Here is an 11,493-nt window from a genome sequence, read left to right as displayed (position 1 = left end):
GATAAGGTGGATCATAGCACGGGGTTTATCACTAATGTGCAGATAAGGTGGATCATAGCACGGGGTGTATCACTAATGTGCAGATAAGGTGGATCATAGCACGGGGTGTATCACTAATGTGCAGATAAGGTGGATCATAGCACGGGGTGTATCACTAATGTACAGATAAGGTGGATCATAGCACGGGGTGTATCACTAATGTGCAGATAAGGTGGCACGGGGTGTATCACTAATGTGCAGACCAGGCCCCAGCAAAAGAGGTTTACTGGGCAGTCATGTCCCAAACCTAACAGCAGCTGAATGTCACATCCCAGAGTGTCCTGAGCTCACCCTTGTCAAATATTCAGGGTCTTATAGGAAGCAAGTTACATTCTTCTACCTTATAGATATGCCAGAAAGCCATGAAATGAGGGCTAGGTAGTAAAACAGAACATATTTGTTCTTGCTTTTAAACGGGACAAATAAAAATGTAACCCTTCATAATAAGCACAGTATAATCGTAATAAAAAAAAGATTAAGATACAGATATTTATTGTAAGTTTTCCTGTAATTTACCTCTACCGTTTACTCCCCTAGATTTTTGGAATGCATTGTATAGCATATATTCTGTACAATGTATATACTCCCCTGCAACACATGCTTATTAGTTCAAACGCACAGGAAGACAGGTATAGATAGGACACTTTACAGTGAATTCATGTGTCTTCTAGGTTTGCAAACATTTTAAATTTTGCTTTAAAGGGTATATGAAACCCCATTTTTTTATTTCATGATTCAGAGAGCAGCAACTTTCTAATTTACTCATATTATCAATTTTTCTTTGTTCTCTTGGTATCTTTATTTGAAAAGTAGGAATGTAAGCTAATGAGCTAGACCATTTTGGTTTAGCAACTGGCTGCTTGCTGATTGGTAGCTAAATAGCCACCAATCAGCAAGCACTACCCAGATGCTGAACCAAAAAAGGTCTGCTTAGTTTTCTGCTTTTTTGAGAAAAAAAAAAAAACCAAGAGAAGAAAAATGAATAGGAGTAAATTAGGAAGTTGCTGTTCTATCTGAATTGTGAAAGAAAAAAAAACATTTTTAGGTTTCCTATCCCTTTAAAAAAGAAAAATACTGCAGATATATACACTTCATGCATCATCCCTAGGCTCAATATGCAGTATTGTGGTAAATAGTCGGATAAATAGCCCAGTACGTGGAGAGGTTGCTTAGTACCGATATGTTTGCAAGCAGAAAACATAAATGCACACCAGTGAATAGATAGTCATAGCCGACATCTGATTTATACACTGAGTCAGGGAACAACATTACATGGTGATCAAATTCTTCAAAGTTCATGAGTCATGAGGACTGTTTGCAGTGGTTAACAAGTCAAGAGGTTGCTTGGATAAAGACGGTTAAGGAGTTCACAGAGCAACTGCTGGAGACTGAATGAGAAAATCATGGATGAATGCAACAAGTCACCTATGGCTTTGGGCAATGCATAAACCAAGATGGTGTTAGGGTCACACCTAGACATAGGTGAATGCTAACCTTAAATTATGGAACTGCAGGACCAAAGCTAGGCGCTCACTAAGAAACGTAGACACATCTTGGTGAGGAAGCATTGTGACCAAGAGCAGTTTTTTATTATTTAAATGTAGTGCTTGTGTAAAGCCTCTTGCAAAGTCATACAAATATAAAACCTGATGAGTGTAGACACAGCTTCCTCCCCCTACCAGTATTGACACAAAACGCATACATTGACTTTTGTTTTTTAATTAATGTCCAGTCATTCTCATCCTTACAAGTCTCTAAACTCCCATTTATGTACATAAGCAGCATTATGTAGTACAGTTCAGCGCTATGTGCACTTGGGATAAAAAAAACAACAAGTGCTGTAACTCGTAACAGCTCAACCAATTGACCATTAAAGTTTCATAACATGTTCTATCCACATAACATCTTGTGTAAAAATTGTATTTTCTTCCTGAATCATGAAATAAATAGTTTGGGTTTAGTGCTTCTTTAACTAAGGAAAGTATATTTTTGATAAGCACTGTGTGTGTATTATACTTACACCTGTAATAATATCTGTACATGATCACAATCAAGTAATAGTACATATGCACACACGTAACAGTTTACACAAACAGCATCATTGAGATTTGGTCCACTAGTTACACATCTCATTTTTCACAAAAATGCACACCGTTTCGGAAACCACAACCAGACACACATGGCACACACACTTGTAACAATGAACTGTATCATCTGGGGACAAAAAAAAATAAATCTACAAAATAACTAATTGGACAAGATAAATAGGAGACAGCCCCTGATTACACCATGAAGGGGTGTTGTATCTTACAGTCCTGGGTTGAGAGGGGGAATTAAGTTATAGTTCAAGTAAAAAATATTAAATTATAAAAAAATAAAAGCCCTTTGCCCTGGACAAGAGCTAGTGCCTGAGCAGATGGTGAGGACATTCTTGCCTTGTCAGCAGCAGTCTAAAATGCCATTGTCCAAGGTCCTGAGCAATGTTCATTCCCCACCCCAAATATAAGTTCCAAGTGTCAGCATTACATGACAGACTCCTTGTCTTTAGTCTCTGCACCATCAACGTGCACGTATTTCAGAAGCAGAGGATCCCCCTCAGGCGGCTGCTGCACTTGTACGTCCGTCAGTTCAGTAGGCTCCCCACTTGGTGACGTGCGGTCACTGTACACCTGTAGCAGTCCAGCACCAAATGCATCACCTTCAACATTAAGTATCGTACATGTGCGATCTCTGTGGGAAGGAGATGGGACATAAGTGAAGGGAAAGAATGAGATGATAGGTTGGATTTTCAGCAAAAAGCATGCTCAGAGTATACAGGTCACTGTCAGCAACAAAATGCAACTGCTGAAATAATCTCTTCAGAAAAGGTAAGCAATCCGCATGAATATACTACAGACCAAGACTTTATAGTAAGGTAGGAAAAAAAAAAAATCTATGTAATCTTAGGAACTGAAATAATCTCTCAAGTTCATACAACTCAAACACTGAATGGGCAGTATTGCTGGGTTTGTGCAGAGTGACAGTTACTGTATAGTAGATTACTAGTACAGTTAAGTTTAAGACACTGTCCCTTTTATAAAACTGTTAAACCTCCCAAAAATAATTTATAAAATACAAAACAGGATTCTGCCAAAATGCAGAACAAAGGTCATGCTCTGCCTCTAAATTTAGCCTTTTTAGAACATACCCATAAATGTTGTTAACCAGTATTACCAGGTAGGACTTATATAATGTACAGTTACACTGAGTCTAAGCCATAAAAGAAGTAGCCTACAAAATCAAGGAAGATGCAGTTAGACTCTACAGCTCCAGTTTTAACCCAATGGTGGTACTGGTAACAAATAGCTACTTCTTCTCTCCACTTCACCCTTAGTATAACAAACTTATATCAACCCTTACACTGGGCATGTGATAGTATTTCTCTCTAGAGACCCAATCTCAGTGAACAACCAGATAGACAGGATATACTTACACCAACCAGTCTACAGCCAAGATCAGGGAGATGTCATTAGTGGGGAGTCCCACAGCTTCTAGGATTATAGCCAGAGTAAGGACACCACCAGCTGGGATTCCTGCAGCCCCCACACTCGATGCTGTAGCTGTTACACTGTGGGAGAGAGGCAGAGGGGTCAGGTAAATAGAGTAAGATATTCACTTCTAGTTCTCAGAACTGGTCTTCCCTCAGTGTTGGAGATAACCACTTGGGTAAACTTTAGACCACAGTTTAATATTACTGTATTGATTATGGGTTGAAAGACGGTGTTAATAAAATAGGTTAGAACAGGGTCGACAAACCCAGGAGCCTGGGAGGCACTGGCTCCTAGAATGTTTACCCCTGGCTCCTAACTTTTTGGGTTATTCTCCATAAATCTATATACAAATCCAACTGTCTGGCTCCTAATGTTTAAACATTTGCCAAGCACTGGTTTAGAACTTACAGGATAGTAACGATCTGAACAAAGTCCAAGGTAACATTGTTCAGTTGTGCGATGAAGACAGCAGCCACACACTGGAACAGGGCAGCTCCATCCATGTTAACTGTGGCTCCGATTGGAAGAATGAATCTGCTGATCTGCTTGGACACTCCATTCTTCTCCTCTACGCATTTCATCATTAGAGGCAGTGTGGCAGAGCTACATAAGGTAATGAACACCACAATGAGATTTAAACAGCACTTACCCATCCACCCCAGTCTAAAGTACATAGTTATGTACCACCTGCCCAAACCCCAGAGATCTCAGCTGCCTCCCACCTACCAACAACCTATGTTAACTATCTTGCGGGCTCACCAGAGGTCCAAGCCACAAGAAACCCCATCACTTGTACATTCCCTGATAAATATAACAATAGTTTAGCATGACAGCCACATATATACCTAGAAGATGTCCCAAAAGCTGTGGCTAGGGCACTGACTATACCCCAGAGGAAGCGGTAGGGATTCTTGCGGGCAAACACTAAGTATATGAGTGGTAAGACCAGTAATCCATGGATAGCATGCCCAACCAGGCAGCAGCAGATGTACTTTCCTAAACTGCTAAACAAGGTAGATGCATCTTTCATTTCCACAATCTTGCCGGCCACAAGAAACATAATACCCAACGGAGCATACCTGAGGGTTAGAAGAAAAAAAAAAATATATAAAATAAGCAAAAAATTTGATCTTAAATGTAATCCAAAGCCCTCATTTAGACAGCAATGTCCTGCTGAGTGCAACGTTTGAAACAAGCATCCAGATGAGAACACAGGGCATCTGATACCTACAGTGGGTAAGGAGTAACAGTAATAACTACCTAGAGGGACTCACCACATGATCCAGGATACCAAGACCATTGTGGCCTCGTTGAAAGAGTTAAAGAAGCGAATAAGAATCTCTCCTTCTGCACCCAACTTGCGGAGAGCAACGCCAAAGACAATAGCGAAGACAACCAGACCCAGAATGTTCATCCCTTCCACCTCCTTACCAATGGGGATCTGAAAGGAAGACACATCATTGACACTCATCCTCTCAATATCCACGATACTTTAAAACAGATAACACAACAACATTTAGCCTTAAAACAATGTTAGGTGTGTTCATTACGACATTAGTAAGAGCTTCCTCTTAGACAACCTGCCAGCAGTGATAGATGAGACAGTAGGGTGGCAAATTCACTCTTATGGGGCAGGAAGTATATCAAGCAAAGAATGGGTTAAAGCCTTGCTCTGTGTATTTACTGGCAATAAAAGGATCAAGTTTCTGCAGTGTGTTATAATAAAAAAGGTGTTAAATAACTATTCTATTACAGACAAAAAGAGGTAAATCATTCTGTGTGTTGCATTAAATGGGGCAAATAACAGTTTGCTGGGCAACAAGGTTGCTAGAAGATCTGTGTGCCTAAGGTAGCACAAACAGCATTGCTGCTAACGGCAGTTATGCAGCCTTTCCAGATCTCATACTTGTTCGATCTAGGCAGTCCAAAGACCACAAATCGTTGTTCAAGCCCACAGTGAGACTGAGAAGTTTCCCACTTAATCTGAACAAAAATCTCAGCCTATTAGGGAACACAATGTTAGACACTAAGGAGTCAATTTATCAAAGGCTCCGCCAGCCTTTTGATCCCCTATGAAAGCAGGTTCTCACAAGAGAACATGCAGTCTATTTATGAAGCTGCGGTCATCAAACCACTGCTTCTCTAAAGTGGCGAATTTCAATCTCCCCAGGGAGATTGACAGCTCCTGCCCACACGTGATTGGCTGTGCATGGACAGCATTGCACAAGAGCGCAAATTTGATTTCTTGAGCAATGCTGAATTCCGGCAGTGGAATTCAGTCCGAGCTGCAGCGGACAGGGGCGCATATGTATGCCCCAGCTTTGCTAAATCAACCCCTAAAATGTTAAAACCTTTCTATACTTTAGTTACAAGAAAATGGCACCATAAAATGTCAAGAGAACAGGTATTATGGGATGTGGCATTGATGAGACTCCTGACTGGGCACCAATACGTGTAATGCTATATCATCTGTCTCCAGTGATCTGACATACAATGGAGATTATTGCTTTTTTTGGTCTAAAAGAGAAATGTTAAATTGTGGCTCTTCTACTTGAGCCATTGCAGTCAATCCACCCACAGACCCTAAAACATAAGTGTTCAAATGTTTTATGCCCTGGGCAGCTTGCCCTTTACATCTCAGACAGAAATGCATTTACGGAGTGGGTTAGGCAGTTCTCACCTTCTCAAAAGTCGAGTTGAGCTCTCCCATGGTTGAATTAACATCTAGCAGTTGGTTGGATGCATTTCTTTTTAAGCTTATCCATTTGTAACTTGTGGCATACTGTGAAGAGAAATTAAAGTGTTTAGAGACCAGCAATAAACTTAAACACTATAGGCTGCATCCTTTAAAGCACCACTAACTAACTACAGTAGAATTGAATAACTGACAAATACACAATAAAATAATCTAATTTAAGATACTTTTAAACAAGAATTGAAAATTTACTGGCAAATTTCAAAGTTAATTCAATTTCCCTTCCCCCTATAAAATGTAACAACTGTCAGCCAATCACAAAATGTATGAACATATCTATTGTACACCTTTGCACATTCTCAGTAGGTGCTACGTCCTCCGACATGTTGCATATAAAATGTGCACGTTTTAATAATGGAGCTCCATCTGAATCACGATAGATTTAAAAGTCTAAGAGGCTATGCAAATACACATTTACAGCGACATTTTCTTCTTACCGACTGAAAAGCTGCAGATACCAGGTTGGATGGGAAAATGTTTCTGTAAAGACAAGATAACATGCAATACTGAGTAAAAGGTCCTTTTACTAAAAAAATGCAGGTCAGTTACAATAAATTCAAACAGAGGCAGAAAACCCAGTGGCAATAAAATCTTACATTGGTGTTGACTAGACGGAGGCGGTAAATGTGCTTTACATTTCACATATGTCAAACAGCTAGTTTCATGCTACACTAGACAGAACAGTACTCGTACAGATTGCATAACTAACTTGCTTTATTACATAGTCAGACTTGGTCCCTGAGGTTTTTAAAATGTTGCTTGAGAATGCTAGGCAAGTACATTTTTAAAATAAAATATCACTTCACAATAGTGCCTGTTGGTAAGTAAATTAATAAGTCTGGTGACAATATAGATTAATACTTTAACATGGTGTAAGTCAGCTTGTTTTCTCAAACTCAGAAAATATCTAAAAAAAGGCAAGTGGCTAGCTACTCAATCAGGTGGCACATAAAGTGGGAAGTAGAGAAGTTGGTGGCAGTTTGAAAGGTCTGTGTAGAGGGCTATTATAAAAGGACACAAGAAGCAAGAGGACAATCAGCTGGGAACAGAAACACCTAAACTGCACACATCAGTATTGCTCTGCTGGCCAGCAGGGACAGGCCTTGGTGTCACATAGCAGGTTTGTAAGGAGTGCCCAGGAGGGGGGCACACACACATTCCGCTAGCCTGAAGAGACAGCCCTTTGTGTCACATTGTCAGGACACACCTTAAAAACCTGCTAACACACAAGTCACCGTTACAATGCTAATCTCAAGGTGCCACATGTGTAGTCAGAACCTGGGTAATCCTATTTAATACAAGTCATTGTTACCCTGCAAGTCTTATGCGTCTATGTATCTGAAATGTGACACCCTTACAAGCCTGCTGACACACAAGTCACTGTTACAGCACTAATCTCAAGGAACAGCCCTCCATTACATAGCTGGAAGGAGTGCACAAGTTTTTGTCAAAATACAAGTCATCATTACAGTGCTAGTCTTATGAGATGAGAGTGTCTCTAGTGACCAGAGTGTCATACGGCCAGCTTAGATGTCCTATATAAAAATGTTATACAATTAGAAGGATGTAGATTATTGTGGGGGGGGGGGGTATGTCACTGAGTCAGCTCTTACACACACAGCTGCGAGGGGCGGACTATCAGCACAGCACACACCCACACAGATGGAGGACGGTCTCTGTCCCCACGTGTCAAACACTACAAACCCAATCTGGGGACAACATTGCATCAGCTTCTGTAGAAGCAATACAAGTAAATGAAACACGCACGTGCATCTAAACTGCACGTACCTATACGCCCACATTTAGGTATATTCTATACATATATATCTGCTTGTGCACTCTAGACTATATATACACGTGGCACTTAAAACCCTTCATTAGCTATTACTTATAAAATAATCATGTATATGGCACATAGTCAGCAATACAATAATGCAAGATCATCATGTCTACAACCATATCAACATATATTCACCATGGATTAGAACACACATCTTAGGTGGTGGGTAACTAAACACTCAAAACATGTAGATGCAACATCTTTAACATGTGTCTTTATATAGACAAAACTCACTTTGCTCTTCACACAACTGTACACAGCAGGGAAGTTCTCATCACTAACAAGTAATAGTCACACCGATATATAATACGCAGGATCTGCTAAATAGGAAATGCAGTGTGGTTCCTGACATGTATTTATATCATGCTTGAAGGAGCCCGTCACCTTACTGGCGCCAATAATCGCCCTTACGGTAACCAGTCCAGAAGAAAGGATGCCCACAAACGGGTTTGCCTAGGTAATTTGATGGGTAACACACTATCACAGGAGGAACTGACCAGGACAAAGCAGAACGTGCACCACCTTATCAGACACATGCAGTATACATTTGCACTTATCAGCCCATAAAGGTAGTCTTGTCACTATCTGACAAACCTAATGTACACAACCTACAACAACCACACAGCTCATAACCTTATCATTGGGGGGCCCCAACTCAAACGTACCCAAACCCACATGGTGCACAGCCACCTACTTGGTTAGACTGATACACAGTGCCCACTTTACATGGTAACATACGGCACAATCACAGATACATTAACCCTTTAAACACAGTCAACTAGTAATGAAAATAAAAAATGTGGATGCCAATATGACACAAAGCCCCAGATTTATTACACAGCCATTTACTCAACTGACCAATGAGCGACCCCCATATCTAGTTGCCACAACTATTTGCTCAGTGTCTATTACCACTCGGCACTGACCTAAAGACTACCACCCGGCACAAAACTTACCTCATTCCCCTATGGCACAAATCTAAAGACCATAATATGACACAAAACTTGCCCCATGCCTGAATCACAGATCTAAATAATAGCACTTGTCTCAAAGCTTGTCCCATTTCTGTTTGGCACAGACCTCCAGCCACACACATGGCACAGGCACACAGATCTACAGCCACACACACAGCACATATACACGGGCACACATACACAGATCTACAGGCACACAGGTCTAGTCACATGGCACAGATTTACAGACATGTGGTACACACACATGGCACATGCACACAGATCTACACAGACACATGGCACACACACATGGCACATGCACACAGATCTACACAGACACATGGCACACACATCTACAGACAGATACCTACAGCCACACATGGCACAGATCTACAGACACTTGGCACACAGGTCTACAGACACATACCTACAGCCACACATGGCACGGATCTACAGACACTTGGCACAGACACATGGCACACAGGTCTACAGACATACCTACAGCCACACATGGCACGGATCTACAGACACTAGGCACAGACACATGGCACACAGGTCTACAGACACATACCTACAGCCACACATGGCACGTATCTACAGACACATACCTACAGCCACACATGGCACGGATCTACAGACACTAGGCACACAGGTCTACAGACACATACCTACAGCCACACATGGCACGTATCTACAGACACATACCTACAGGCACACAGGTCTACAGACACTTGGCACAGACACATGGCACACAGGTCTACAGACACATACCTACAGGCACACATGGCACAGATCTACAGACACTTGGCACAGACACACAGGTCTACAGACACATACCTACAGGCACACATGGCACAGATCTACAGACACTTGGCACAGACACATGGCACACAGGTCTACAGACACATACCTACAGCCACACATGGCACAGATCTACAGACACTTGGCACAGACACATGGCACACAGGTCTACAGACACATACCTACAGCCACACATGGCAGGGATCTACAGACACTAGGCACAGACACATGGCACACAGGTCTACAGACACATACCTACAGACACACATGGCACAAATCTACAGACACTTGGCACACAGGTCTACAGACACATACCTACAGACACTTGGCACAGACACACATACCTACAGACACTTGGCACAGACACACAGGTCTACAGACACATGCCACACAGGTCTACAGACACTTGGCACAGACACACAGGTCTACTGCAACATGGCACCTTCTCACCTAAAAAGGTCCAGGAACGAGTCCACCACCTCCTTGCTCTCGGGGATCCCCTCCCCAGTGAGGTCCTCACTGCCCTGTGCGCCCACCCCCGGGCGGATGACCAGTGCCAGGATGACCCCTAAGCCTGAGGCCAGCAGGGTGGTGACCAGGAAGAAGAGCATGGCCCAGCCGCCGAGCTTGCCCAGAGCAGCCGGGTGCAGAGAGGCGGCCCCGGACACCAGGCTGCACACCACCAGGGGGAGGATGATCATCTTCAGCAGACGCAGCAGCAGCTCCCCGGGGAAGGAGAAGGACAACTGTTGCGCCGTGTTCAGCTCCAGGGGCCGCACGGCAAAGCCCAGACCGACCCCGAGCAGCACCCCCACCACCGTCAGGATGACCAGCAGGTTGTTCCGCAGCAACCGGCAGCAGCCCCCGGGGGGAGGGGGCCGGTGCATGTCAGCTGTAGGAGAGGATCCGTTACACTCCGCGCCCTTCATGTCACGATATAACCGGTTCTAGTACTGCAGTGAAAAGCTCCAGCTCACTGGCACTCAAACTACCGGCACCCGGCACTTAAACCGGGGGAGGGGCCAGCAGTCTGAGGTGACTCAACCGCTGATTGGTTGTACTAATGCCATGTAACAGCCTCAAATAGCCAGTGGGCGTGGTCAGCAACTATACCAGCTTAGTGTACACGTTTAGGGCGTGGTGTTGTTGATGACGCATGTAAGGGCGTGGTTAAACTGGAAACCGTCACTGCTTGACAGCGGGAATTCTCCCAGGTGGCCTAGAGGAGGGCGTGGTCTAATCGAGTATGTAGAATAAAAATGAAGGAAAGGGCGGGAAAGACTAATCCATTCCATTACTGACTGAGACGAGTAGTGACGTGTGCAAGTGGTCACTTTCAGCTTATGGTGTTTGTTATCGACTGGATAATATATACTGTATAGAAATAGTATTAAAGACTGGATAATATATACTATATAGAAATAGCATTATAGTATTAGTGACTGGATAATATATACTGTATAAAAATAGCATTATAGTATTAGTGACTGGATAATATATACTGTATAGAAATAGCATTATAGTATTAGTGACTGGATAATATATACTATATAGAAATAGCATTATAGTATTAGT

At 42.5% G+C, this 11,493-nt stretch overlaps 1 protein-coding gene across 1 annotated transcript; it reads right to left on the bottom strand.

The window, feature by feature from the left end:
- Nucleotides 1-1,606: 1,606 nt before the first annotated feature.
- Nucleotides 1,607-10,900, bottom strand: SLC1A5 (solute carrier family 1 member 5). Its single transcript, XM_053688811.1, has 8 exons — nt 10,369-10,900; nt 6,762-6,804; nt 6,250-6,351; nt 4,844-5,010; nt 4,415-4,648; nt 3,978-4,172; nt 3,512-3,646; nt 1,607-2,769 (listed from the first exon to the last, which is right to left on the bottom strand). The coding sequence occupies exons 1-8, from the start codon at nt 10,845-10,847 to the stop codon at nt 2,562-2,564; spliced, it is 1,563 nt and encodes a 520-aa protein (XP_053544786.1). The 5' UTR covers nt 10,848-10,900; the 3' UTR covers nt 1,607-2,561.
- Nucleotides 10,901-11,493: the final 593 nt, after the last annotated feature.

Source organism: Bombina bombina, chromosome 7 (assembly GCF_027579735.1).
Source record: "Bombina bombina isolate aBomBom1 chromosome 7, aBomBom1.pri, whole genome shotgun sequence".
Classification (NCBI taxonomy): Eukaryota; Metazoa; Chordata; class Amphibia; order Anura; family Bombinatoridae; genus Bombina; species Bombina bombina.
Note: the sequence above shows the minus strand (reverse complement) of the source record. Positions and strands in the feature narration are given on the sequence as shown.

What these genes read in the sequence shown, in the direction of transcription:
- SLC1A5 (XM_053688811.1), bottom strand. Translation starts at nt 10,847, where the DNA reads ATGAAGGGCGCGGAGTGTAACGGATCCTCTCCTACAGCTGACATGCAC. An exon ending in TCGTTCCTGGACCTTTTTAG is followed by an intron (nt 6,805 to 10,368) that starts GTGAGAAGGTGC and finishes TTGTCTTTACAG; the next exon opens with AAACATTTTCCCATCCAACC. An exon ending in TATCTGCAGCTTTTCAGTCG is followed by an intron (nt 6,352 to 6,761) that starts GTAAGAAGAAAA and finishes TTCTCTTCACAG; the next exon opens with TATGCCACAAGTTACAAATG.